The sequence below is a fragment of the Pseudomyrmex gracilis genome, unplaced genomic scaffold (assembly GCF_002006095.1).
Source record: "Pseudomyrmex gracilis isolate BER0280 unplaced genomic scaffold, ASM200609v1 scaffold_174, whole genome shotgun sequence".
Taxonomy (NCBI): domain Eukaryota; kingdom Metazoa; phylum Arthropoda; class Insecta; order Hymenoptera; family Formicidae; genus Pseudomyrmex; species Pseudomyrmex gracilis.
This window is the reverse complement of record NW_018020758.1, coordinates 70,423-86,948: the sequence shown is the minus strand read 5'-3', so window position 1 is coordinate 86,948 and position 16,526 is coordinate 70,423. Positions and strand designations below refer to the sequence as shown.

The 16,526-nt window shown below is 40.2% G+C and overlaps 1 protein-coding gene across 4 annotated transcripts in view; it reads left to right on the top strand.

Moving 5' to 3' along the window:
• LOC109857807 (lachesin-like) overlaps positions 1–16,526 on the top strand; it is a 222,910-nt gene that overhangs the window by 197,417 nt on the left and 8,967 nt on the right. For 3 of the 4 annotated variants that reach the window (XM_020434516.1, XM_020434515.1, XM_020434517.1), the window contains one exon: positions 817–969. The exons of the other annotated variant lie outside the window; for it this stretch is intronic. In XM_020434516.1, the coding sequence (XP_020290105.1) occupies positions 817–969 (153 nt within the window). The remainder of the gene's footprint in view (positions 1–816; positions 970–16,526) is intronic. 4 annotated transcript variants of the gene reach the window in all.

Genomic DNA, 16,526 nt, shown 5'->3' with positions numbered 1-16,526 from the left:
AAATAATGTTAAATAATACTTATCTCTCTATTTGAGACTTGAATTAGAATCATTTTAGATGTAGATAATCGCGGACACCATTGCTTTTTTCTTACGGCGAGATTCTGTGGCGGGGGAGGAAGAAGGCATTTTATTCACTGGAACATCCGTTAGCATCGAACGCAACAAGTTGAACTTGGCTCGTTTTCAAAGAAGCTCATAGAATTCATCAAATCTGCACCCTCTACGCGTCCGTCTCTCGCGCGTATGTTTTCCGTCGTGTCTGTATTGTAAAGTTAAGTTGTGCTTGTCGCGAGTAATGTAGCAGTCGAGGAATGCAGCTGAATAAGAATGCTTGCGATATTATAGCAATTACACATCTAATGATATACTAATTAGAGTTACGCAGGGTTTTAGATTTCTAATAATATAATAATTAGTTATACAGGGTTTAAGAAAAGGTCATTGACCTTTCGTTAAAGGTCATCGACCTTTCACTAAAGGTTATTGATCTTTTGTTAAAGGTCATTGACCTTTAAGAGATCACTTGTAAAATGCTCCGCAATAGTTGGGTCACAATTAATCTCTTTATATTATTCAAATTTTCATCACTGACTTTCGTGGTGCTGCGGCCTTGTATGGTGTAGAATAGCGCGCATATGTGATTACGAAAAATCGTGTAAAAGCACGAAAGAGAGGAGAGTGGGAGAAAGAGAGAAAGAGAGAGAAAGAAAACGGGAACAGGAGGGAGTGGATTATTGGAGAGTGTAAGACAAAAAAAGGCGGCAAACCGGAGAGTGCCTGGGTTAGATGAGAAAGGTCCTAATCTATTTTCAGGACGGCCGAGCACGCCACCGCCACCAAAAAGGCTGACCACCGTGTGGCCATCCTCGTACAACCCCTATACCAAAAGGACAGAGAGACCACCTCCGCCGAGTGAGGAGAGGGTCGAGAGGCCCGAGCAGAAACTACGTGGTGGCCAAAGTACAGGTGAGGCTTGCATACTCTCACCAGGCCCTCCCCGCTTTCCCTGTTTCTTCTCTAATCATATCGCCGTTGCCCTTTAAAGCGCCTCTTTTATTCATTCGCGTCTCACTCCCGCTCTCCCCGCCCTTTTGCTTCACTCGCCCATTTCCTGCTTGCGCGGCGCACCAACCCTCTGGTTCCTAAAATATAATTTAAGCGGTATCATGCGCTCTATTCTGCACCATGCACTTGGAGATACGCAGGCCGTCGCGAAACATCCATTAATCGCGTCGTGTGTTCCGCGAGATAAAACAGAAAAAAAAGCAAAAAAAATTGATCAAAAATAACATTGTGTGCGATTATAAAAGTAACAAAAATAAACAGAGTCAAAACTTGTGAATAAAAAGATCAAATATATATGTTTTCTTAAAAATATGTGGTAAGACAGTATTAAACGGGGAGAGAGAGAGAAAGAGAGAGAGAGAGAGAGAAAGGAAGAGAGAGGAAGAGAGAGAAATATTTGCTCTTTAGGATACACTTTTTATGCATGTGTTCGAACTATATTCGTGCAGAGAACATATCTCTAGCTGACGATATTGACAGTATACATTTTATGTACACTGGAGATACATAAGATATCCCAAATGTATCAGATATGTGCTAGAAACAAATTTGCTGATGGATTCAAAATCGATTCTTTCGTGGTTTCCTAACTTGTAGACACACTATATTACGATAATATTTAACGCGAAAAAAATAACAGTTTTAGTTAGAAAAGCATTATATTGTAGAAATTATTATATAATTTTACGAATCTCGCGAAATGCATGTACGACTTGAAAGCAAAACGCAACTTACGTAAGAACGAACGCTACAGATATAAACGAAAATTGATGAAGCTATTTATACGATAATCTTCTCTCTCTTCACGTTTTATTTTACGATCAAAAGTTGACGCGAAAAATATGGTGTGTGTGACTGACATCTTACAATTGTTTTTCACCTTTTCGCGATTTTATCTTATAATAAATAACAATTGTGCACATATATTTACGTATTAATTTCTGGCGCTACGCATTTCGCAGTCATGTTTTGCTTGTGTTTCTAATAGGATGCAGTCGTGCCTGTCTTGAAACGCGGCTCGAAATAGACGAATAGACGCTTCGATCGTTAACGAGATAACGAGCTTTAGCGAAATGGTCTGAGAAGCCATTTCGTTCCTCCGCCATTAAATTCAGGCTTGGAGCGTAGCGTGCCAAGGCGAAACCCCCTAATAAGATGTTTACTTCTTAATGACTAATGTAGTCTATTGTGATCGTGCTCTCTACCGGTAAATAAAACGGCGGTTAAACTTTTTTAATTAACATTCGGTCGATCTCGTAATTTTGTTGTTGGAATAAAAAAACGTTTTTTATTTCAAACTTTAGCTTCAAAAATGCAAAAACCACTTCGTAAGCAAATGTTTTCTTGCCTTTATACGTCTCTCATAAATGAAATATCGCGATAAAAATTGTTTGCGTTGAATCTGCGATAAGATCAATTGCGCCTTTGAACAAAATGAACGAATATTAATTTCGAGCGTACGAGAAAAAAATGATCTCTCACACACACGGCGCGGTATCGTCACATGTGCGGATGTATTAAACAAGGCAACGAACGTCAATTTTCATTGAAACGTTTGTTACTTCGTTATTGCAATACAAATGACCATGCATACGCCATCCGTAACAAAGTCTCTAGGGTATTATTACGCGGCAAACGCGTGTCAACCATGAAGCATTGCATGTGCGTCTGCCATTTGTTTTCATTCATTAACGGTTGTTAACGCTGTAATATTTTGCTTTATCAAGACGAGGCCGTACGTCAAATTTACCTGTCGCAAGAGTCGTAACTGCGTGTGTGTGTGTGTGTGTATATACCCCGTATGTAATTTTTACAAGATTATCGAGATCAGAATGAATTTTCATTTTTATTAGCGCTGCATTGTGCACACACGCATGCATATATTCAATAATTTAATGTTGAACAAACAGTTGCAACAGTGTTATTTGTGAAACGAAATGCGTCATAGCAGGAGAACATATGAAAACGTGCGCGAGACGACGCGTATCGAAATCTCTATGTTACAAATACATTTCAGATAAAGTATACTGCCGATATGCAGCTGATGCATTCGAAAGAAAAATGTAACAATAAGAGCGCGCTGCATTGCTGTGGTTGCACGTCGAGGCGGCAACGTTCAATTTATTCACGTGCCGCTTTTGTACAACGCATTAAAGATGCAACAATGACCTGTATTCCTTATACGATAGCGCTGTACGCCCTCGCGCGCACCAGAGACCCGTGCCGTATTTCACTGTGTTTTTCTACGGCTTTCTGTTGTTACTATCGCGCTACCGTCGTGAATATTTAAACTAATAAAATAGTGAAATAAGTCCGTGCCGGAAACGCTGCTGTGCTACTACTGCTGCTGCTGCTGCTGCTGCTGCTACTGCTGCTGCTGCGAGCACGTGCACCGATGCCAGCATCCTTATGACCGGTTGCAGCTGCAACTGCAGCAGGTTTCACCGCAAAAGGCAGAGAAAAGATAGTAAAAGAATATTATTCCATATTGCAGTATCTTATCCGCGGAAATCGGTGACTATTTTCTGCGGATTTATCCCTCGCTCGAAGATCACTTATTCTAATACTATATAAGAAATTTACATATTGTGTTTACATATTGCGATTTTCAGTCTTATCGAAAACTCAAATGAAAACAAAAAGAAATTTTTTTCATTAAACCCAACAACAATAATAAAGAGATACATATAGTATATATAAATAAATAAATAAATAAATAAATAAATAAATAAATATATCTATAAATTCTATACATTCTATAAAATATTCAAAGCCATAAAATGTTTTTATTATTTTATGTTTTGCCATTGCAGATGCAGAATTTTTATGGTGCTTTTTTTAATAATTTTTAATTATTCTACTTTTTTAATTTTACTTAGTATGCATATATACATATATATGTATATAGAAATAAAGAGAGATAAATAAAGGAAAAAAGAAAGGGAGAGACTTGAAATTGTATTTCTACAGAAATTAAAATATATTCATAAATTAATATATATATATTATATATTATATAATATATACCAGTGCAAAATGCTTACAAGAGATAACAATATCTATTAATAGAATATTTAAGTAAAATTGTCAGGGTGGGCATAATTTTTTGTGGCAACAATTTTTTTAATTCTAATGAAAATATTATCTCGCATCTGTGAAATGACAGATAAAATATTTACGCACATTGTGTGTTGTGTGCTATAATAATATTTTATATATAATGCACGGTAATAGTTTTTGTACGCTGTATTTTTCTTTCTTCTAATTTGTATTCACAATTGTAATCGCCTTATCGTAATAACCTTGTACTGACACAGTCGTATAAGGTTATTACGATAAAGTGAACACATTAATGTGAATTCAAACAAAAGGAATTCGCATAAATGTATCACGATTGTGCAAAATTATTTTCTGTTCGATGTAAAGCTAAGTTTTAGTAATTAATTGCAAATATCGATATACATTCTACACACACGTGTTCAAAATGTTTACGTTTGCAACGAGAGACATGTAAATATCAAGTACGGAATGTACGGAGTCCTAATTCCGGCCTGAATAAATGTCAGTATCAGACGGTTCGTGGTGATTAGCAAAGCTCCTATTCGCGATATCGGCGCCGCTATATCCCGACGTGATTATACATATATGTACACGGTGTTCCAAGATCACTTACACTTTCTGTTCAACAGCAATTTCCTCTCTTAGAACTTCTATTATTTAAATTCCTAACTCTTCGACAATTTTAAAGAAAAAATTTGACTGAATAACAGTTTAGTCTTAAATATATTAGCTTAAATTGTTTTTAAGTTTGAGTTTTTATTCTTTACAATTTTTCAACATTATAAATAATCAGCATATGCTGTTGTGTTGTTACATGTTGCATTTCTTGAATTGGTAAAAGTTGCCTCTTAATAGACCGTAGCACAGAAAATGCTAGAACACACACACACATATGTCTTGAGAAATAAACTCGAAATTAGGGAAAAGTTTCTGCCGGAGAGGCAGAAAGTTTAGCAGAACTTGGAACACCCTATGCATAACGCGTTTACACAAGGATACGCATTCATGCTCTCGTATCTGCTGTCCTGAAATATGCATGGGCATCCCTTAGTACGTTTAGGAGGAAATTACGTAGGAACAACACGCGCGGCCTCTATAGCATCCTGTTAATATTAAGCACGCCTCCCCCGCATTATCCACAGCTACTAGATACCACCGGGTGTAGCCACCTGCCAGTAGTTGTGCTTTTAGCTGAGCGCGCCCCAATGTGCGGAGTTACGCATGGATGCGTCAGTTAGAAACGAATCTGTATAGATATACTATATATATATATATAATATGTGTACTCACACACACACACATACACACATATAGTAAAGAGAAGAGCTAAAGTCTCAAATTTTCACTGAACATAACAGAGTGAATTTTGCAGAACTATTTTTGTATAAACTTTCTAACCAAAATTTTGTAAACTAGTTAGGTTAATTAACGGCCTTTTTAAAAATAATCAACGTAACAGGTTTTAGTTCATAATTTTTATATAAATGTTTTAATTTGCAGTGGTAATAACTTTGATATTTCAACAACTTGTTTAGGTTCGGGTAATTGACACTACGCTAAATTGAAATCGAGAACACATCTGCGTTTTAAAGAAAAATTAACACAGCACGTGTCGGATATGGAGGTTGGTGAGCGTGTTGCTAAAACGATAATGAGTTTCCGAGAAATGTGTCTACTGTTACTACTAACTACTAGGAGTGTCTCGGTAATTTCATTTATTAACTCGGCTTATATACGGTTGTTGTGTGTAATAATAGAAAACGATTTTAGGGACATATTGTTTCGAAAATTAACCAACTATATTATGTTCGAATTTGACAAAAGTGAACTTGAAAGAGACTCCGAGCATTTTTCTCCGTATTTAGAATTTTACTTTTATACCTATATTATACCTAGTGAAAAAAAAAAACAAAACAAAAAAGATCTATTTTAACATTCGTGTCTCTGCGCGGCAACAATTACTTTTTGACTCTCGTCCGCGACGGAAAACTGCAATTGATCAATTACAAAACACTTCGAGACAGGCAAAATTATAAAAGTTCTTGTGTATTATATTACACGAGCAAAAAGTTCTGAGAGAATTGATCGCGTGGCATCGACCGCGTGACTCAATTCGAGATACTCGCGTACACGCAAAACATCTTTTAAGGAGACTTTAATTAAGTCGTTTTCGTGCAGGAGGTCTCTAAATAACGTTTTGCAGATTGGACAATTTAACAACGTCAAGACTCCATTAAATAAAACTACACAAATGTTCTACGCGTGTCGTAAGCTTTTATTGCGCGAAATAAAGTTTTTGCGAGATGAAAGAGAAAACTAAAAGACTTTTATAAAAGCGAGCCAATTTAAAATAACATTAATTTCATTCACAAAGACGGAACGCACATCGTCGATCGACCTTTCGTTCGCACGCGAATTAAATACGTCTTCGGAAATTGTTTATTTTGTGATCAGCATATTTGTGGAAAACTAAAAAAAACAAAACATTGTTTTATTTTCTTTGCAAAATTCGCTCTCGGTTTTGCAAATTGTGGAATTTTTACGCATTTGCACCGCATGTAACCTCTCCCCACATAAGCGTACACCAATAAGCGACCGTTTGCGTGCGTTTGTGTGTGCGAAAGACAAGTAGAATTTAATTACTTCTTGCTTGTTCTTTAAAGTTTCGTAGTAACGACGCGCTTTGTATCTGATAACGTCGGTGCTTCTGCATTTAGAAACCAGCCGTCGTTAAGTACGGTAACAGGCGTATGCAGATATGTGTGTGTGTGTGTGTGTGTGTGTGTGTTTTCCCGCGTTCCTTGCAAATGCAGTTTCATTCCAATTCCTGCTTGTAGTGCTCTCGATAACGCCGTTTGACGAGCAGTTTATACCGTTAATAGCACTCCTGCATTGTTCCACCGATTTCCGGAGGAATTCTGGAATATCTGCTCTTTGTTTACGCGTGTGGCCTTTTAAAACAAAGTCTGCGCGTATTTATGTTTATTCTAAAAAGCTATGCTGATCAAATAATTCGGTGTATTTATCGTCAAACAATACAAATAAAAACCGATTTCCTCTACCGGTTGTTTTCAATTGTTTATGCCGGTTTAATCGCTAAGTTACGTTGAAATAACGCGAAGGGAACAAAATTGATTTAAAATATTAATTAAATTTACTTTATAAGCTTTTAATCGACACATTAATAAACTTTTATTTCGAGCTAACTGTTATTTGATGGTGAAAAATTGCGTTGCTCGCACGAAATTCTTCAGTTTTGTCACTTTTGTTCTCATTCTTCGCGCAATTCTGGGGAGACTTCCAAGATAATGTCGGGTTAGATTTTGTCAAGCGACGCGCGAATATCCCGTCCCGAAATGCGCAAAATCGAGTATGTAACAGAGAAATATCTCACGACTGCGTGTTTTTGCGAGATTTAATTATCCGTAACGCGTAGCCATTACCGTTTTGCAAATGTGTGCCAACGGTCGGCTACTTAATAACACCCGACGTTAATCAAGCCGTTATATCATACGATAATAATCCGTTTTATCATGCAGCTTGCCGTGGAATTAATTATGCATTCTTCTTCTGCGATATGTCTGTGATCCTGATTAGTTTTTGCGAATGTAGCGCGCGCGAGTTTCGTTTTCTCGAAAAAAAATATCGCAGTTTACTAAACAGACGCAACGTCACGCAAAGAAAGTAATACCCGGAGAAATAAGCGCAGCGTAAAATAACAGAATATTATTAAATAGAATTGTTAAACAGATTAATAGAGTTGTTGTATTGTTAAATAGAATTGTTAAATAATTGTCAAGATATTCTCATGACGTGAAACTTCCTTGTGGAATTCTCACGCCTAAAAAGCCGATTGGCACAGATAAGGTGCGTAGCCGAGAAGTTTAAACAGTCTTTGATCGGCAGCTCTGATAACGGAGCTGAGACGACCAAAGTCCTGCGAAATCCTTTGCTCTCCCAAAGGACTCAACTTAGCTTCTAAACTCCCGGCCCTTTCATGTAGGTAATCGTTGAGACTTAGCGTCAGCCTAAAGCCTATTAAATCAAGTATCAGGGGAAAGTCGTGCTTTCCGAAAGCACAACTCTCTCCACATCATAATTCCGTAAACATGCATAGAAAATAAATATTTCAATAAGATGAAATTTTCTTTCGAGATCGAAACAAGTAGATTTATTTTGCATATACTTTTTTTTACATCGCTAAAACGAATTGTCGCGCGATGTCAATTGTTCTCGCACAAAGATGCGCGCGCGCGTTTCTCGCGCATTTTTTACTCGTTCACGAAGATCCGAAAAGAGTTTTGTCAATACGCTGAATATTCGCTGTTACACATCTCTCGCCTCATATGGGAGATGTATAAGTTCGTCGCTTTGATCGCGACGAAAATCGTATGCAACGCTTTTAACTTTTATCGTGGAACTTTACGCGGGCACAGCCCGTAAAACCTACTGCTTCATTCGTCAGCTAAATTATGCGCATATATATCGATCAACTACGCGCGCTCGCGCGCGCACAAATACTTCATACAAATACGCAACTTATAAAGCGTGAAACTTCGACGTCTGTATTTACGGTACGCGTGGATGCATTTGTTATCGAAATCTCAACGTCGAATCGGAATGAGAATGATCGCTGATGGACCGGATAATGGAATATTTAACCGCGATTTAAAGCGTTTGCGAAACGAACGCGCCCAAGCTTTCGAGCTCGAATTACTTTTCGGGAGTTTTTTTTCGTTCAATTTTGTTAATACTCGGGTTTAAATTAAAATCTATTACGCGGCAATTGCGCTCGTGTTGATTTTTATGATTTTTTGTTGTTCAGTCGCGCGGAATGCATTACTCTGCAACATCGTCCGGCTTCGTTGTGAGAATTGCATTGGTTCAATGTTATTTTTGTGGGACGTGTCGTTGTGGTTTTTTTTTACACGCTGTACTGTAATATATTTGGAACATGCTGCGGTTAAAAAATCGCGGTGCCGCCAAACATTCCGCCTTATCATTTTTCGCAACAAACAAAGAAGGTTGCACCTGTTGCACCAGTTTCGTCGATAGGCTTATCGACAATCCGCTCAAGCAACGTATAAAGAAGGCCTGATAATAATGTCGATACACGTCCCATTTCAGAATATCGACGATGCGATTAATACGATACCGCAATATGCATATTGCGTACGCGCGTCGTGTTTCCGCAAAGAAAAAAAATGTCACATTACAAATATCGACGATTACATTGTTATAAAAATTATTATCAGTCGCGTACTGACTTAATGCAAAGACAATCTACAGTTTTTACGTGACAAACACACGATAGACAAACAATCTGCGTGTATCCGCGAATGAATTTCCGTCACGGATTTCCGCATTCCAGTTTTAAACGCGATTAATTAATTATTCCGCGGAGCAATAAGGCAGAAGTTTTAATTTGCATTTTGCTGAATTATTGTTACGAATTATTATCCGCGTTTCGTGAACGCTCGCAAAGTAATTGCGACGCTTTTTCTCGTCCTTCCGATAAATCAGACAGAATTTTCGTGAGCTTTCGCCGTTCAAATGTCTCTCCGTCTCTCTCTTTCTCTCTCTCTCTCTCTCTGTCTTGCCGGTAACGCGATTTCGTCAGAAATTCAGTCTCGCGATATCCGTGTACCGAAAGCGCTTTTTCCTCCCTTCTCCCCTCCTCATGTCATTCCGTCTGTATTCGGTAAGGGAGCTTAAGGTTGACGTCCCACGATGCGGGCGGGAGCGCACCTTTCACAACGCGCGCAAGTTCGCTTCGTGTTTTTTTTTCTTTTTTTTTTTTTTTGTTTCGCTGTCCTTTTTGTTTTCGGACTATGTGTACGAGTCAAGCCTGTAAAAACGGCGACACAAACGCTCCATTACTCTTCTTCTTGTCCCGCGTGTTACGGCGCCGCTTCGCGTGCAATTACACATAAGAGAGTAAAAAAGAAAGTCCTCCCTATTTTCTCTCTCTCTCTCTCTCTCTCGCTCTCTTTCTTCTCTTCGTTCCGTTCTTTTTTACTTTTCTCGTCGCCCGTCCATCCAACGTACGAACTTCCTTTCGTGTCGGCACGTGAGGGGCCATATGTCGCGAGAGAGATGTAATTAGAAATACTACTAACGCTCGTTGCTTCGAAACGCCGCGCGATGCGACGCGACGTCGCGTGACGATATTAAGTCGTGGACGTCGCGTACGAATTTTCGTAATGCAAGTTTCATTTGTCCGGTTTGCATACGTGTACGTGTGTGTGTGCGCGTGTGTGTGTGTGTGTGTTTCTGCATATATTCGTCTCTCTGTGTAACGTACGCTCATTCTTAATGACAAAAGACCTTACTCTGGTAGAGGATTTCAGTTCTCCACCGGCGGAACTCCATCTTGTTTTTTTTGCGCGCAGATTAATTTAATACACAGTTTAATCCCGCGGACCGATTGGGACACGGTAATCATTCTTGGGATTAACGTTCCGCGCGGCGCTGCGTTCTTCATGGTTATCTGGACATCCTGCGTATTTTAAAATTAAAATCCTCGCTTTACCGCCTCCGGCCTACTTCCGCAGGCCCGAACGGGATTACACGTCGTTTCGCGAATTGATGACCGAAAATACGAAAACGTAATCCCGCAATGTGCAACACGCTCGAGTCGGCACGTAATATCCGGCGTGGCGCCAAATGTGTTCCTCCGCCAAAACGTTTTCGAAAGAACTCCCATTTCGGGCGGGCGTCGCGCTTATCGTTGAATAAGCGCGCGTATGCGCGCGTCGTGCACACGCGCTCGTAAACGATATCATTGTTAAAAATGGGCGCTTCGCACACCCCGCCCCCGTTTCTGAACCAAATGTTACATTATGTAATAGTGTGTTTTGGCCATCGTTCACGAAGGGAAATTTCTATTCGCGTGAATTCGATAGATCCGAGAAATGTATGACGCTGCAGGCAGGTAAACGTTTTAGCCGCGCTGAAGCGAAAACGCAGCTTAAATGGCCCGAAAGCTTCCTTGGGTTCTTTCTTTCTCTCTCTCTCTCTCTCTCTCTCTCTCTCTCTTTTGCGTTTCGTGCGCATCCATTTCGCTTCCCATTGCAAAGCGAAAACGCGAGGTTGCTTATTATGAATATACTACTATTTTCATAAATGCGCGCGCACGCGCGCGTGTGTGTGTGCGTGTATAGAACAACCTACATTTTACTAAAATTACAACCGAATTTCGACAATTTGTTCGGCAGACGGTGAAAACAATAGGAACGTTTGCGTTGCGCGCGCTAGGCAATAAATTACACACAACGTCGTGTGTGTTAATATTTGCTCTTTTCGGTCAGAAATGGGTACGGTTTTGCATCCGTCACTCATTTCGTTTTACATCGCACATATTAAATGCGTTTGCACACGTGCGCCGCAGGAGCGCTAATTTTATTTTTGTTTTCCGCGGCTTGTGATAAACTTCGAATAATTACTGTCGAGAAAAAAAGAATCACAGGCACAATTAGAATCGCGTGCAAAATAGAATACAATGTTTTTTTTTTTATGAATCAAGACCGAAAGTTTTTTTTTTATATGTGTACGCGTGCGTGTAACCGGAAAGACTTACTTAATTCTTTAATATTCCACATCGTTTTTATCGCGTGTTTTATACACTTATATTTGGCACGTCGACTATGTAACCTAGATTTTGCGCGAAATGGTTTCTATATATCTTTCGTATCTTCAGAAAAGCAAGAGATTTATCACGTCAATTTACATTATCCTCGAGGTAATCGAGCCCCATTTTTCCGGCGGATGATAAAGCCCTCGCGTTCCATTCGACAACACTTCGGGCGTGGTGTTTTCGAATCCGTACGCAAATCACACACACACACACACACACACGTACAATATAACGACGAGTGTCACCGAGAGCAAAACGTCTGCGCGAGACATACATCTTCGTCCTGTGTTTGTTCATTTCTCTTTTTTTTTTTTTTTTGTTTTCCTTTCTCCTTCGCGTCTTCGCACTTTGCATACTTCGGCGCGCATGCGAGGCGTTACCTTTTCCCGGCGCCCTCAAATCTCCCGATCCCCTTTCTTTCCACTCCCCTCCGCGCGCGCGCTTAACACGTTGTAAGCCGCATACTGCGGGTATACCGCGGTTTCCGGGGTTTTGGTGCTATCTGTATCCATAAAGAATGTAAGCTCGCACACCTCGGCGAGAAGAGCCGAGGATCTTCCTCTTTCCTCGCCCGACGCAATAACACAGCGACTCTCGGGGATCCGAAATTTTCATGCATAGGATATAAAGCATAAACGACGACTTCATCATCCCCTTCTTCGGTCTTCTTCTTCTTTTTTTTTTCTTCGGTTGTTCCACTCTCTCTCTCTCTCTCACACACGTCGCAGAGCGCTCTTTCGGTTATTTCGATTGTCGTGCCTCGCGTGCAATTTCCTCGTGAAACGTTTTGGTGGTTGTTCCACGAATACGTCAATATGAGGGTAAAGGGGCGCGGAAGCCCGGGATAAAATCAATGGGCTCGGGCGAAGGACGACGAGATCGACGAAAGGTAAATGTAGTAGAAAACCATATGGGGCCCTGTCCCGCTCCCTCTCCACCCTGAACGATCATTTTCTTTCCTTTCGCTCGACCGCTTTCGATCCCGTCAAAGAAATGCCCACCGTCGACGTCGGCCGTTCCGATTTTTGCATTACGTTCGCAATAAGACTGTTGGATTGGAAAGCTCATAAAGCCAGAAATGACGTAGATTTATATCGCAAAGAAGAAATTTTATGGAAGAAGAGAAGGAGTGAGAGAGAGAGAGAGAGAGAGAGAGAGAAAAACGAAACACTTACAAAATTCTACATTGACGAAAAACATCAATATTTTAATGTCTTAATATATTGAGAAAAAAATAATCAACTTCATGGCGCGCGCATTATCTTGTCAAAATTCAGAAACAAAACATTTATCATCTCTCTATAATCATGTGTTGACACATACGTGTTTCTTTAATTTCTCTGACAATCGATATTTATTTTTTTCCAATTTTTCGAAAATCGCACAATCAAAACAGTCTCTACTACAACATTACGTACGATCATGTGCGGAAAGTACACACGACGATGATGTTATTTTTCCAATATATTTGCAATTATAAAAGATATATGTGTGGTAAAACTTTTTGTGAATTGCGCACTGAATATTCCAGTTTTTTATATTCTGCTCGTGAAAGGAATTTAATATTCATTGTACTACACCGGGGGTCGATTTACGGTGCGATAAAAGCGTTGTAATTGCTTTCTTTGGCGAAGATAGTAGCCGCGTGTATAATATATCCAACGTGGAGATAATCGTAAAAGAAAAAAAGCGCAAAAATGCAATAAAAATCAGATGTGAAAGAAAAAAATAATAATAACAATTTGACGACTATGTACACCAAAGATTTTCCGGCGCGTTTGAGACGCGTCGGAACGGAGTTATACTCCGCGAGTTTTTCGCCAATCGATTATCAATACATATGTATATCGCGCGCGCAGGTTGATCTACAAACATAGTTTATACGGCACGGTGTTGGATTCTCAATTATGCGGAATTACAGAGTCGCGCTCGCGCGCCTTTCATGAAATATTAACGTTCCAATCCCGTTAATGCAAAATCATTCCTGATCGGGGGGAAACGCGAATGGTTTTTCCCCGGTAATATATCTTCCAGTTCAAACATAACTATAGCATCCGCGCGGTAAACGATGGGCACCGATTGACCAAGTTGGATTCAGTGCGAGCGATCGTTTACAACGTCAGCCTGACGTAATTACAGGCGCTGCTGTACTCTCTCTCTCTCTCTCTCTCTCTCTCTCTTTTTCTCTTTCAAAAAATAATCGATAAGAAGTCGCATAAAAAATGCACGCCGACAATGGTGATTCTACTTAAAATCCGCATTGTGCGTCGCAACCGATTGATTGCGCAACTTGATTGATTTAATAGCGCGTACATTTCGCGCATTTTAGCCGAGCTTATTATTAACGACAATAACAGCGTTGTGAATAATATCCTGAATTGCGCGTGTAACAAGCAAGCGCTTTGATCAATCGTATTTATTTTATCAACGCGCATTAAATAGTACAAATCCACATTTGATTGAGTTATTATTATTTGCTTTAACTTTATTACGCAAACAACCTTGAAAAATGACGCGATTTTACGCGCACGAATCACCTTGTACGTTCACAGTTATTTACTGAATAATTGAAACTCCTTATCTCTCAAACATATTATTTATTACAATTTGAACGCGGGAAGATTGGAAGGGACTTACGCATTCAGCACAAATGCGTTTCGACCATCCACGCGCTCTTCAAACTCTCTCTCTCTCTCTCTCTCTTTCTCTCTCTCTCTTACTCTCTGGTGTGCTCTTAATGCAGTAAATTGCAATGTAGCAAACGCTATGCTAATGTGCTTACTTACGAAGACGGTCCCCGGGCGCTGAAAGTTCTCGAGACGGTCCTGTTTATGATAGAGCGAGGAGAGGAGCCTTCGACCGTTACGTGACTCTTGCTGCGACGGCTTTTCCACGACGATACGCCGCGGCAAGTTTCCAGGATACGATGTTAATTGATGGCGTATCACCGGGAAGTTACAAGGAAGCGCCAGCAGCGTAACTACTTTACACGTCAGATTTTCTCCAATTTGTAAGAATAAAATGGCGAGCTGAGAGAAATACGAGAAGAGAGAGCGCGAGATAAAAATTTTTCCGCGCTTCCTCGCGGGTTCGACTCGCGTATATTTTGATTATCATACACACGTATATAAGTCGTAAAAAGAAAAAAACAAGACACCGGCGTATCGGTTTGAGATATTTCAAATTTTCGCGGTTTTTACGCATCGAACGTTCTCGAGAACTTTCTTACGCGCGGCATTTGCGCCGTTCGGCTCTTAAATCTTTATATTCGCATCGAAGCTACTTCAACAAGGGAGATTTACTTGATGGCACGTTAATGCACGCGGACGCCGTAAAAGACGCGTTGCTACGTATCACGTTGCTACGTGCGCGCGGGTGCGAAGTCGATTACAATAACTCTTGCGAGTAGTAAAGCATCACGCTACATTACCCCTGCATCGTCGAGAGGGTTAGCATCGCAGAGCAGTCATCGCAGAGCCGTCGATGATTGCCGCAGCAGCAGCAGCAGCAGCAACAGCGAACGGTAGCAGTGCAGCTTGCATCAACGATGTCCATTTCGCGGCAGTGGACGATCGACGAAGCGAGTCGGAACGGCGTATTACGAACGCGTCTCCTCGTTAAGGATTACGACGCCTGTTGCGATAATAAATCTATCCGCCGTAATAAAGCTCTTACCGAGGTATTAAGATCCGAGTCCGTTCGCATTAGCGTGCGATCGAAGCGTGCACGGAGTTACGACTTAACGAACACGGGATGTAAGAACAAAACACGATGGGTAATAAGTATAGAAGTATTGCGCATGTAACAAACAAGCGCTTTGGTCAATCGTATTTATTTTATCGATGCGCATTTAATAATATTAATCCACATTTGATTGGGTTGTTATTTGCTTGACTTTATTATGTAAACAACCTTGGAAAATAACTGGCGCGATTTCATTTATAATATATTGACAAGTTTTGTTTAATTATTTAATTAATTTTTTTTTTCAATTTATTTATACTAAATAACACGTTGTATTCTGAGAACTTTATGGAAGCACACACGATCGAGACGATAAAGTTTGAAAATAAAAGTTTGAATCGTCGTTATGTGACAATTATGCGCTCCTACGTTGCGTAAGAAATAGGAAATTTCCGATGTCGTGTCCGCTGTGTCTGCTGCTTGGAACGACCTCAAACGAAAGATAAGGCGGCAAGGTAATTAATAGCGCAGGCCGTACGTACGATTAAGAATTTATCGAGCGTATCAATGCGCGAGCTTTGAAACCGCCAGGTGATGTACATCTTGTAGCAACGTGTGTTACATTTGAGGTGGAAGATCGAAGAGATTTTGAAACAACTATTCACTCTTCTGAAACTATTCAGTTTTGCATAACTTCCGCCTGTCTTGTATTGTTCGTGGGCGGAATTTCATAACTAATTATAGCGGCATTTGATGTGAACAAGGGTTGTTTACTAACGGAGGCTAAAAAGCGCGGAATTATAGAGAAAGGAGAGAGAAAGACGAGAGAGAAAAAGCGAGAGAGAAAGAGAGAGAGAGAGAGAGAGAAAGGGAGGATTGATACCACCGCTGCTGGTGTATCAACGGTCATAATGCGCTTGCATATTTGCGCAGCGCATATGCAATGCACGACGCAACCGAGCGATTTCAAGCGGCCTTCGTTGAAGGATCGCGTTTCCGCATCAAACAAGAATTACGCGGTACGGCAACGAGAGCGTAACGGCAAACGAGCCGCGTCGTCTGCTCGAAGAAACGAGGA